General features: G+C 38.4%; 1 protein-coding gene across 1 annotated transcript in view; it reads right to left on the reverse strand.

Moving 5' to 3' along the window:
• The window catches only part of yes1 (YES proto-oncogene 1, Src family tyrosine kinase), a 39,177-nt gene that overhangs the window by 18,004 nt on the left and 7,623 nt on the right, over window positions 1–13,550 (reverse strand). Inside the window, exons 2-4 of the mRNA XM_072440818.1 lie at window positions 7,453–7,740; window positions 3,579–3,678; window positions 1,283–1,381 (exon numbers count right to left, since the gene is read on the reverse strand). Coding sequence (XP_072296919.1) covers window positions 1,283–1,381; window positions 3,579–3,678; window positions 7,453–7,732 — 479 coding nt within the window. The 5' untranslated portion in view covers window positions 7,733–7,740. The remainder of the gene's footprint in view (window positions 1–1,282; window positions 1,382–3,578; window positions 3,679–7,452; window positions 7,741–13,550) is intronic.

Genomic DNA, 13,550 nt, shown 5'->3' on the forward strand with positions numbered 1-13,550 from the left:
CGAGTCCCTTGAGGTTCCAGTCGGTCACACTGGTCGGACAGCAAACGCTAACGGCCGTCAGCGACAAAGCAAAGCGTCATTGTGTTCAAACGTTTACACAACACGCAGCCGAGCGAAACCCGTGCTCTTAATCGGGCGAGACAATAAGAAGCTGTCAGAGGGAGTTATACAGCGCTGGGCAGGTGTCAGACTGAGGAGGCGATAACGATACAGTAATGACTCAATATGTCACGTGATTATGCTGTATGAAGGTATTAATGTGGCAGAAATGTTCTAAAAGAGAATTATCTTGGTTGAGGTTCACGTTATCCTGGCTGTTACTGTTATCTTCTATTTAATGTTGAATGAACTCTTTTTGCAGCGTTTTTTTTTATCATTAGGCCTTAGTTATTTTATTACTTGGTTTACGGATCTGCCGCACTTAGATTATTGATTTATACAATATAAACAAAAAAAATATTATCATTTTTTTTTATAAAGTACTGCCGACAAAGCAAAATAGCATTAAATTAAATGTAAAAAGTGGTATTAAGTCAAAAGATAAGAGCGCGTGAAGCAATTTCTCGCCAAACTCCTGCGGAAGTCTGTCACTGCGCGGCCCCGGCGAGAGCGCGCGCGCCCGTTTCCCTGCTGCTGCGCGCCTTTAGATCGCAAATACACATTTTAAACCCGTTTACCACATTTTCTTCAGCGCGTTTTGACGTAACTGGGTGGGTGGGGGAGGAGCACACTTAAGCGTCAGTTCTATCCGTCTAAAACACACTAAATCTACTGTTACACTCATCTGCGCGCAGCGCCTCCCCCCCTCTCCTCCCGTGGTGCGTTTTGGGCAAACCCGGAAGAAAACATCTTTTGAAATTGAAATTATATATTTATATTTCATTTATATATTAAAAATCCGTAAACCAAGTAATAAAATAATGCGGCCTTACTTGACAATACAAGTGCCACTGAATCTTTGCACCTCTCCAAAAACAACAATAGTGATAGTATCTGGTTTCTGATGCATCGCCTCTAGTTTCAGATGATGTAAAACAAGAGCAAGGCTTTGTATAGTTCACATTTTAGATAACACACTGATCCCCAAACACTTTTTACTGCCAACTCAGCATAGACGATCTAAAACCATAGAGAGAATAGTGTTCATAAAAGGTATTCTAGTGTTGTATTAAACATTTATGCATGATTCATTGTCTCCAACTAGAAACGTTCCATTATATTATGCCACAGTTACGTCTTAAATGTGCATAGCCTTCTTAAAATGTGGAATAACTCCGCTTACTCTTCCGCCTGTATGGAGTCGGCTGGGGCCACGTAGTTGCTGGGGATGTAGCCTTTCTGTCCCGTGTTGATGGACCGAGCCTCCCACCAATCGCCTTCCCTGAAAGCAACGACGACCAGGAAGTGAGAAATGCAAGTCAACATAAAAACACAAGTGAAAATCCTATACGGTAAACAGAAGTGCTTTTCCTGACGAGGTGATTTTTAAAAATGAATCATAATAGAACTGAAGAGTTACTGGACATTTTTAGCCCGGATGACCTACCCACCCTCCCACATACAGTCTTTTAGAGGAGGAGTTTGATGGATTGTCATTTAGGTATGATTGAACATATGTGGAGACTATATAATACACATTTCTGGCTGTTTCAAACCAAAAAGAGCATATGTGTGTGTGAAAGATCATACAATAGACGCCAAAATGGTTGACTTTTATTTAATATACTCCAGAGAATTGCTCTTTACGTCATGCATTGTATTCTAAAAGCAGCTAAATGAAAATAAACTGTGACTGCAAGACGTGTTCTATACATTTTATATACACGTCATAAGTATTTCAATATTTTGTTGGGTAATAATTAGGTTGAGACACCAGTTTTTGTCCAATCAGGCACATTATTCACTAAATAAGAATAAAAACAACTGCCCGACTCGATCCCAGACAGTAGATCCCCCCGTCATGGCGCATATAATCAAAAGTATTGATTGATATATCGGTTTCAGACAGATATTTAGTGCGGATATTTTCGTGAGTGAAAATAGAGGAACAATTCGGTTACAAATATGTCAAACCTCAAAGTGTTTTACATCCCATATAAATACATTTTGTTATTATATGCACTAAACGTTCATTTGTGATCTTTACTGCAACTTATTTTGATCATCTAAATATCGGTATTGACAATATCGGCCATCACTCACAGCAGCAAGTCAAATATTAGCAAATGTATCAGCTCAGACCATCCCAGGGAGTAGTTTGTGTGTCGTGGAGACAGACAGAGCTTTTTGGGCAGGGCTAAACGGTTGAAACTGAACATGTCGCTGACTCATGGCTCAAAATCAGGTTTTTAAATGACAAAAAAACAAAAATCAGTCCTTGAAAGCAATGAACGCTGTCATTCAACTCATTTACATCCCAGATCCAGGACAAATCTAGTTCATTCGAACCCTCCCCGCTAAGGATCATTATAAACCTGAGTAATTGAGTGTCTTCTCCTCCTCAAAAGCAGATGGCAAGATTTATAACCGGTTTTGAGCCATAAAAAGTGCTCATCTGATACGAGCGACATGTGCCTTTCACACCTGGGCCCAGAACATATGCTGCGACTTCAGGAGACTGTAGACTTAAAGCACAACTGCAAACACTGGATCTGATCAACTTCATGTAACGGCACGGTTTGTGTTTAATTATAGGCTGTGCAATATGTAGAGACGGCAGACTCCAAATATGTCCAGCTTTACGGTGTTTGACTGAACACCACATGCACAGAGCTGGTCTCGTGTGTCGCTTTACAGTATTACGCTTATTATGAATTCACTTCATAGTCTGTGGGGGTAAGTTCATTGTTTTTAGTTTTTTTGGGCCATTTAGCTTTATTTAAGAGGGGAATTGTGTGTGTGACATGGGTTAAAAAGCGGGGAATAAGAAGTTACGTTATACCCGTAACTAAAATATATATATAATTGTGAGAACTGTCTTCTATTTTTAATTCAAGAAAAACACAATTCATATATACAGACTAATAATAATAATAATAATAATAATAATAATAATAATAATAATAATAATAAAGTAGTAAATAAATAAATAAAGTAATAAATAGTAATAGTAATATAAATATGAATAACAAATAATAAATAAATAAAATAAATTGGGGGTTAAATTGTGTAAAATTGAAAAAGCAAAATTAGGAAAAGAAAGGCAAAAAAAAACACAACTGTAAAGTACTTCTGTTTATGTCACATTGACTTTTCTTTATCATTCAGAAGGTTTAATTTCATAAAGCTGGTGACATACATGAGGACAATAATAATAATCTTTAACTAGTGATGTTTCTTCTCACAATAATTGTAAATCTAATCTATGAATTATTGTAACAACATAGGACTTTTCCCAGAAACAAACTTGAACTAAAACAACATGTAATCATCAACAGAAAAGTCAAATGTCACTGGTGGTGGTTCAACAGAGAGACGAGCGGGAGAGAGAAGCCACAGAGTCAGATTTAAAATTAGACCTGAACATCACAGGATTAAACCTTCACGGGAGACGGTGTACTCAACACAGATGTACTCACGTGTTGTTGATAATCTGGAAGCGGTCGCCCTTTTTGAACGACAAATCATCTGACGTCCTGGCCTCATAATCGTACAGGGCCACGAAAAAGGTCACGCCTCCTGAAAAAACAGAAACACAGCATTGAATCAACCAGGCTTTAAGTGAAACAGTTTGTGGTTGGTTTGTAATGAACAGTGAATAGCAAAAATAAGGCATGGCAAGTTTATTTGTACAGCACAACAGGAGAAAATGCATTAAAATCACAAACCAGTGTAACCAAATGCAACCAAAAAGTATAAGTAACTACAACTTTGAGGTCGTCATTAGTTTGCTTTGTGTAATGTTTAATTATTTGACCACAGTTGCTTCAATAGATGAGCTTCATTTGATCCATTATGTGACATTATGTAACAACTTTAAGAATATAATAAAACTAAACAGATTTGGCGGATAATTTAAATCAAGAGAACTTCAAACAACAATGTTTTCCTTAACTGTCAAAATTAACCTGTAGAGAAAATATATACTTACCGGTAATATACTGTATTTTACATTTACAGTTTTAAGTCATGTTTCTTAGACTTGCCTTTTCTTTGTTCAATCACATACAGAACCGTATTTTCCGCACTATAAGGCGCACTGCATTTTCCATCATTTTTCATATATAAGGCGCACCGGACTATAGGCACATTAAGCCAGGGGTGTCTTTTTTCACCGAGGGCCGCATTTTAAACTGGGCAGAGGGCCACAAACAACTTGACAATGTCGAATTTGTTGAATGACAAAGTGAATCATTCGAAATTTTGCATTTGATGTAATTGCGATGAGCCTCCACACCTTTAATTAGACCTAGAACATTAATATTAGATTGTATAACATCAATATGCCTGAATTTTCCCAATTTCCCAATAAAAAGTACTACTTTTTGTTGTTTGGGCCGACATAGCAGGAAGCTGGAGGGCCAACAAAAATTGGTCTGAGGGCCGCATTTGGCCCCCGGGCCCTAGTTTGGACATGCCTGCATTAAGAGAAACAAAACGTGTACCACACAAAATCGCCGCGAGGTCAGTAAGAACAAGCAGAATTAATCCATATATAAATCGCACTGGATTATAAGGTGCACTGTCGTTTTTGGAGAAAATTAAAGGCTTTTAAGTGCACTTTATAGTGCGTAAAATACGGTAAATGTTGAGTCCTTTCTTTACATATAAGGTGCCTTTGAGTGCCCAATAAAGCGTGATACAAGTTTGATGAATAACTCTGATCAAACATGAGATTAAAATGTTCCTAGAGTACAACACTTCAAGTTCAAAGTAATGACTTCAGTCCCTTCAGCACCGAGCAGTGTCAAGTTAATGCATTTACGTTTGCAGCCAGGACATCTGAGGCCCACATTTCAACACGGGCATGGCTTTGGTAAATCTAATCTCTGGACTAATGAAGAGTAGATTTGGCTGAAGTGACGGGGGACGAAGAGCGGGCCTGATGGTTTTATCTGAGCGAGGAAATTGTTGGGACAGGATTAGATCTGCAGCAGCCCCTCAGGCCAGATTAACCAGCGACGGCGGAGCGCAAAAGAGTCGCCGAAGCTGCTGTTCAACAATGTGCACCGGACACACCTCTATTTACTCAGCGCTTCACGTGCACAATACTGAAGCGTAGCCGTTCAGTCAACTGGTTAGACTTTACTCCGATAGCTCTTACATTAGACAGAAGGGGGAAGGGTTGGACTAAAAATATCAATAGTGTCATAGAGGATATTGTGATGGACGTCTTGGTAACCCATGTACCAATATAAAGATGTGTATCGTGATACTTTTAAACACTTTATCAGGCTGAAACTGAAAGGGTGAATCATTCATAATTGTGTTTGGTCAAGGGCGTTGTTCACGAAACATTCCGATAACAGTGCAGTTGTTATTCTGTGACATAATCGAAACATCATTTTCAAAACACATCATCATCATCGTCATCACCGTGTCAAGCTCTGAGTATCAGGAAACAGAGTCTGAGGAATAAAGTCTAAAGAATAAAGACTAAAGTCCAAGACGTACAACTACAGTAGGTGGCGGTAATGCAACACGTGGATACCAGCTGCCATAAAACACAATCAATTTGATAAGTACACGTTTAGCGTATAGTAGAGCTATTTAAAGTGAGACAAATGTGTACATTCACTGTAGATCTGTTTGAATTTCAAAGGGACATGGTTAGAACAATGTGATGACATCTGACCTTTAGTATTCAATGTGCTCTACAAATAAACTGGCCTTGTCTTAGTATTCAATGTCTAACGTTTGTTACTGGATCGAAATCTTGAAACTTACTACATTTCAGCATTGTTAGGGTTAATATTGCAGTGTTCTTATAGTGATATCTGGTGTTCTTTAACAAATACATGTTTAATAATTCACAAAATGGAGTGATGACAAGAACAGGAGCGGATTCTTGAACGTTTGTGTGGAACCAAACAATCGCATCCAAACGTCCTTAAAGCCCAACCATTACCTCTCAATGTTACCCTTTTTCTATTGTTCACAATATCCTCACTTTACAAAGAATAAGTGCTTTACATAGTGTCTACATTAACCGAACATTAAACATAAATCCTGAAATGACATTTGAAATTGACACAGGTTTGTACATTTCAGTAAAAAAAACAGTGATTTATTGAGCCCCTATTAAATGAATGGAGCCGATCATTCTTAACATAACTTTTGAATAACACTCCCCTCCACATATGTCCCTCATTGTTTGCTCTTTATTACAGGCTGTATTGGCTTTCTATTGAGCCTTGGTGTTTGGCAGACTTGTTTTAAATGTCTAATTTGCATAACATCTGCTGCTCATAAAATGCCCTGTGCACAATAAATGACTGACTGGGTTTATTTTAAGAGAATGGGCTTTACAAAATGAAAACATATGGAGGCGTTTAAGATGATAGTTCTTAAAAATATGAGTTTGGATTTGCAAATTACCATGAGGATGTATGTAAATCACTGACTTTGGGTCATTACTAAAAGTTGGAACTGTAGAATAATCTGGTTTATGAATATATTTGAATAATGCAAGAAAAATATTTGAGCCAAAACTATTAAAGATTGGAATACATTATGTAGTCTGTATTGTATTAATTTATACTGCATTTCCATATAAGAGATTTCCATATAAGTTTTTTTAATTCAGTCTTTTCAGTCTTTTTGCCCAATGATAATAAGAAAGACCTAAATTACTATTATTATGAACTTGAACATAAATCAACTTAGTGCCTCATTTTCTACAGAACTGAAAGTGAATGAGCAATAACACGTGGAATTGTACTTTTTGTTTAACCAAGAATTACAATCAAATCTCATTTCCAATGATTGATTTGGTTGCAAACAAGATTGAGCAAAGTTTGTTGTACAATAACGAATTAATGAACAATGCTAAGTCATGATAGTAATGAATATTTGTTGAAATAGTGACATTTTACTTTTGTATTTACAGTAACAATTCTATAGTCGTGTCTTCAACAGCAACACATAAAATGCAGTCACTCAAAATATGCAAGAAGGAAACTGCTCGTCTATTCTGACCTGCATTTAAAAAACAATTCTGAATTGCATATAAATGATGTAATTTTAACTGCAGCAAAAAAGCAATGGATGAAAAGGACAGAACCAAGCGTCAAGGACTGGACTGGAATAACTTATTCAGTTATTTACAGAATGGAAAAACTGACCTTTACTCTGAAATTGAAAATGGACAAATTTAAGGGAGACATGACTTTTTTTTATTCTTTCTTTCTTTCTTCTTTTTGTCTCTCTGGTCTTGCTGTGCTGGTTCTGTTTGTTTTTTCATGATATAAAAATGTAAAAAGAGAACATAGAAAAAACAACAGCTTTACTGACCTGTGATGACGCTGGGGAAGGGGCTGCTCACGGCCACAGACGTGAACGAGCTGGACGCTCCTCCAAACGGGGCCAAGGCGGAGGAGGCGCCCCCGAACGGCGTGAGCGAGGCCCCGGGGTTGTAGCTGTTGTTGAGGGACTTCATGGCCGGGGAGTGTCCCATGAGTGTGGGGTCCGGCCCGTAGTGCCCCAGGTGAGCGTTGATAGGCGTGGCATTGGTGTTGGCCGGCTGGTACTTCAACGCTGCGTTCTTATCCTCTTTACTCCGCACACAACCCATCTTCAAGCCTGTGAAGAGGGATTGAACAGCTTTACCAAGCGACATCTTAACACTCTTTGTGGTAATGTTGACTGTGGTCTAAGGCTTCCTTCTCAAAGTGTCTCGATGTGTGATGAAATATAATGTGTCATGCATATTTGTAATATTAGTCAACTGAACGGCATCAGAAATCCAACTCCTACATTATTCCACTGCCAGGTGCCCACACCTGACGGGCGACAGGTGCGTAGGAGGAAGGGCCCTTGGCTGAAGACCAGAAAAAACTCCTGCATTCTGTCTCACTCTCAATTCATTTAATAAGATGACATTTCAGTCGCTCTGACCTTCATCAGGAAAACCTGATAAATGAATCAAGAGTGAGAGCGTGTACAGTGAGTTTTTCTGAAATCTTAAAACAAAAAATACTTACAACAAACAGTCTCTTGTAAAAATAAATAATTGTGTATTAGGTAACATGCCAAAAGACATTAATTAAGACAAACATCCTTTAATCAAAATGGCAAATTTCCTTCTGTGCTATATGCTTTCAGTCAGCATATTTTTTACCTTCAGTGGGTTACAATGTATTTTAAAAATCTAAATTTACAAAATAAATAATATTTTGACAAGTAATAATCTCTGACTAGCAGTTTACTATACTAAGATAGTTCTTAGTCCTAATGTGAATGTCCTTCAACCATATAATACTAATAATAATAATGAAATAAAATGTGATCATAAGTCAAACCAAACAACTGGATAACAACTAAAACCAGATTCACTTACGTCAGAGGAGATCCGAGAGATAAAATAAACAGTAAATACAATTAATCCTGGATAGTTATTCTAAAATGCTTTACTGTAAACCAGTTCTAAAGAAAACACATGATTTGACCCTTAGTTCCCGCGCTGAAAGAGGAGTGCCCCTGCTTGTACAGGCCTGGAGGCGATTCCTGGGTGGTTCCTCAGATGACTTCACAGTTTCACCACAAAAGGCCACGTAATTCACCAAAGCTTCAGGCGGGATCTGATTACAGCCTTGAGCCACTACACCCCTTTCTCCGGTCCACGACGCAGACTTCACAGCCTCTTGGGACACGGTGGACATTTGAGATTCTTCTACGCGACGTATACAACTGAAACAACAGCGTGAACCGGCCGCTGGTCAAGGTTTGCCCGATGATATTTCTATTCCCTTTGACGTGTGAGTCGCTGGGCATTTGTGTAAATATTCAATGAAACAACACGATGTGCCTGTGCGTGGATGAGTCACGTCCTGGAATGTGTAAAATGCAGTGTGGTTTTAAATGGCAGTGATCAGCGGGTCGCTGCGCCGTATTTTGGGAAAGGCGCGCTGCGTGCGTACTGTCACTCAAAACGACGAGCGGACAAGAAGCGACGTGAGTGAAGCTGGAGGGGCCGCGATTCAAAGTGCAGTAACGACATGGCAGCGAAACGCACCGCTGGACGAGGAAGTTGGGAAAGAACGTTGAAAAAGTTGTCAAATTCGACAGCTACAAATATATTACAGTTGTTGAAAATGTCTCAATAAAATGTCCATGTTTAAACGTTTTTCATACATCCATTCATACCGGTATATTCTTTTGTTAAAGGTGCACTGTGTACATTTTCCCGTCCGCTACTTGCTCGTCTCCATGGTTATTGCTTTATCTGGAAAGTCCCACTGTATGGTATTAAACTTCTATTATACATGAATCAATTACAAGCAATTTTTATTCATTGAAAAACATGTTATTGTGAGCGGAATCGCCTCTACACGGACCTGACCTGTAAGTTGGCATGGTGGCACCGCCTGCTTGTGGTAGATAAATGTAATGCCATTAGCTCTACCGTAAAAGTAGTGCACCTTTAAATTAAATGGACATTCCAGATCACATTAAAGGGGACGGTTTATGCTAACTCAACTTTAATGAGCTTTTAATATCTGCATCATTAGTATTTTTGATTGATCGATTCTTGCAATGTTACTAAATACCTAGCCATCAACTAAATGTGATCTTAAATTGATAAAGAACATCATACAGTCAGTTTAAATCTTAACCAGGGTAAACGTACAGGCACTGTGCATTTGAACTGACTAAGTACAGTTTTATTACTTTAATTATTAAAATATTAAGTGGTATTTTATGAATTGTGGATTGTGCCAGATCTAGAAGTCATGGGGATTATGACATAGAGGAATATATTTATTATATGTAGTTTCCAAACCCTCCAGCTTTGTGTGTGTTTCCATCCAAATTTAGAATGTGCAACAAAATGCGTCCTTTATTCAATAATTACGTCCTCATTACTGGTGTGGGACGGTATATGGGACTTTCTGGTTCAGTGGACAAGGCCCAGTGACCCAAATGCTTCATTATGCAGAGACAATCATTATATTGATTTCATGACAGATTTGTGCAGTTTTTTTGGTATTCTATATCCACCAAATGTCCATGGTTTGATTACAGACCGTGCACGGATGCAAAGAGCGTTTTACAAAGTTTCAGCGGTAGACATTACTGTATTTTCCGGAGTATAAGTCGCACTAGCCAAAAATGCATAATAGAGAAGAAAAAAAAACATATATAAGTTGCACTGGAGTATGAAATGCGGTTGCAAGTGTGAAAATAACAAATAATATCACATATAAAGTTGCTCCGGAGTATAAGTATATAAGTATAAATAGAAGTATAGGTCACACCAGCCAAAACTATGAAAAAAGGTGTGACTGATAGTCCGGAAAATACGGTATACATTTTAATAAATCAAGACCACATTTCGTTGGCAATCTCAAACGTACAATTTGAAGGGTAAGTGGTAACTAAATCCAAATTCACTACAGGACACTACAGTTCAAATAGAGTAAAATGAATCTATTTTCTATCATCTATGAACCCACTACCCGGCTTGTTTGTTTGTTTGTTTGTATGTATGTATGGCATCTATCCAATGCTACTGAGGTGCGACAATCAATGTATGGATCTGTGCCTTTGAGACGGATGACCATTGATTTGGCCTGATGGAGAAACACTGTCAAAAACGCTTTACCCAAGAGAAGATGGACAGAGCAGAGTGGAATAAAAACAGATCGAAAAATAAAACAGATGTTCAGGGAGAGATGACAAAAACAGACAAGACAAGGAGCGACAGCACAGGCTTATAACGTGACATTGACAAAATAATGTGTCATGTGGGTTCAAGAATAATACATTCATTTTTCAAAATTGCACTTTTAGACATGAATTGTTCAGTATTATTGAGATGAAAAGATAATCCCTTCCCAAATCTAATACATTACATAACATTATGACAAAAGCTAATCAATGCTAATAAATTCTATTAAACACCATTTCTTTCACTCAAAACGTTACTTTGTATTCATGAATTAGAGATGACGGTGCCTAGAAACAATCTGTGCTCCTCCAAGACGCACTAGACATCCAAACTATCACAAAAAGGATTTTGTTTTCAATACCAGTTGTTGGTACATACTGTCATCTTTTTGGGTACAAGTAGAACCTCAAACTTTCCTTTTTTTTGCATGTGACTATTAACAATGTGCCAAAAGATTTGTGAAAAGTAGGAATGAGCTACACGGATTTAAATATATACCTCCTCTTTTCGCAGTTTGAAAATTGGGGAATAGGGGAACAGTTTCCAATTTCCATTAACCAAGCCCATGCCAGGAAAAAAAGAGAGAATTGGACCAGAAAGTGCCAAAACCAGATGACTGCATGATGATGAAAAAAAACAAAATATAAAGATGTATGACCACCAACAGACAGACACTGATTAGAAGTGTACCAGTACCTCTGTTACACAACAAAATGTCACGATGGCAGCCAGCGTCATCAAAGCAAAGGTCAACGCAAACATGCCCATGACCTTTGACCTCGCTCTGAGTCACATGTCAAACAACCTTCAGTCCCAAATGCTTAAAACACTTAGCGGCGACAATAGAGCTAATGCTACAGCTGCTCAAAAGAGAAACATGGAAAGGTGCTCAATGACAGGGTTGATATTTTATATTGTAAGTGGCAAAGGTGACAGAAAAGGGCAAGAAATATACTGAAATGTTTAGAAATGTCAGGAAATATCTGTAAAAAACATTCACAATTTAAATGAATGAGCTAGAAATAGATGATCTTTGACTGTTGCACTGCACACTTCTATTTGTCCAGTGTTTTCATCAATGTCTAAACAGGGGCGTACTGTTTTAAGTGGCCTATTCCAACGCACAATTAGTTTGTGCGCCTCAAGCTGCATTCAAATCATTTTCTGAAACATTTATCATTTTTTTCACAAAACTTGCTCCAAAAATGGCCATGAAAAAAGGGCACTTCCTGTGAGCGAGCTCAAAGGAAAGGAAGCCACATGATTTGGAGTCCGAAGCCGCTTCAACGCCCTGAGCGAGCTTACAGCATTTGAGTTGTGGCACAGTAGCTTTAGTGTTGTAAAAGTGGCAAATCAAACCTTGTTCATCCAAAAACTGTTCCCTTTTAAGTGAACAGTTTTTTTTTTGCATACGGAACAGCCCTGAGCTTGCCTACAGAACTTACCTCAGATGGAGAAACAGATTCTATAGATTATCCTGACTAAAAGGATACATCCCAATTAAAAGTTAAAATGTTCATAATAGATTTTTCAATAGTTTATAAAAGGCGTGTGTGTTTTACGGCAGTACTGAGTAACAACAGGAGTGGGAACACCTCGGTCTGTCTGAATCTGCAGAGAAAGGATTGGATTGGCCCTTTTGTCAGCCCCATGAGTTCTTTGTCATGGAAAACGAGCCCATGGCGCTCCCCCCACAGGGTCTGAGAACACACAATCCCAGCACCAAAAGCCACTCATACACATGCTAACAGCTATCAGCACACATGCTAATGAGAGGAAGAGGTGCAAACTGTTCCTGCAGCCGACCAAAACAACCACACAGGATGTATAAAGTTTGTTGATCAAAAGTGTAACTTTGTATTTGCGCAGCTCAGTGCGATCATTAGATTTATACGCCAAATCAGACTGTATTAGACGACAAACTAGCATCAACGGTAGCGGATTGGTACGGTAAGTGTTTCCACCGACTGAAGTCAGAATCAGAAAAGGGTTTTTGCCATCGTCAGTGAACAACATTCACAGGCCAAGAACTTGCTTTGGTGACTAACGTGAACCGTACCGGGCTAAAGTGGCCTAACATTAGCCAAACCCAATGGCTTGTCCAAAGAGACCATCAAATGCAGTGGAAGAGGCTCAGTGAAAACAATGTAGAAAAAGTGGATTAAAAACTGGGAGTAAGTTTAGTCTTAAGAAGCATTACACAATAAACAATTTAGATTGAATTAAAAACAGGGTCAAATTATAGACTCAAGTTTGTGATGCATTTCTGGCCCATTCTCTGAATCATTTTCATGTAACAAATGTAATTGGGCTGATAAAAGTAAAAATAATAATGATAAGAATATTATACACGTTTATCCACGTGCCTACATTTCATTCAAAGTCCCACTTGTTTGTAACCACCATACACAAGTTAAAATGTCAGCGTAATCCCCTTTAGACTTTTTTATTCTGTTTGATAAAGCACCATAACTAATGAGCTCACTTGACTTTGGTTTAAATCAAATTACAGGCAGATTATGGTCCCCTCTCCAATGGGCCCTTAAATGAGGCTCTTATACTGACAATGAGATTAGCTGCAGGCTCTAAGGGAAGGGGACGACCGCACGTCTACACAGCACGGGCAGAGGAGAAACTGCTCTTTGCTGTAAATGGCTTGTCAACAATAAACTCCTCGATATGGCAGAGGTAAATGTATTACGATTAACATAATACAAACCAT

This window comes from Eucyclogobius newberryi, unplaced genomic scaffold (genome assembly GCF_026437365.1).
Source record: "Eucyclogobius newberryi isolate DKJ021-1_F unplaced genomic scaffold, fEucNew1.0.hap1 SCAF_12, whole genome shotgun sequence".
Lineage (NCBI taxonomy): Eukaryota > Metazoa > Chordata > Actinopteri > Gobiiformes > Gobiidae > Eucyclogobius > Eucyclogobius newberryi.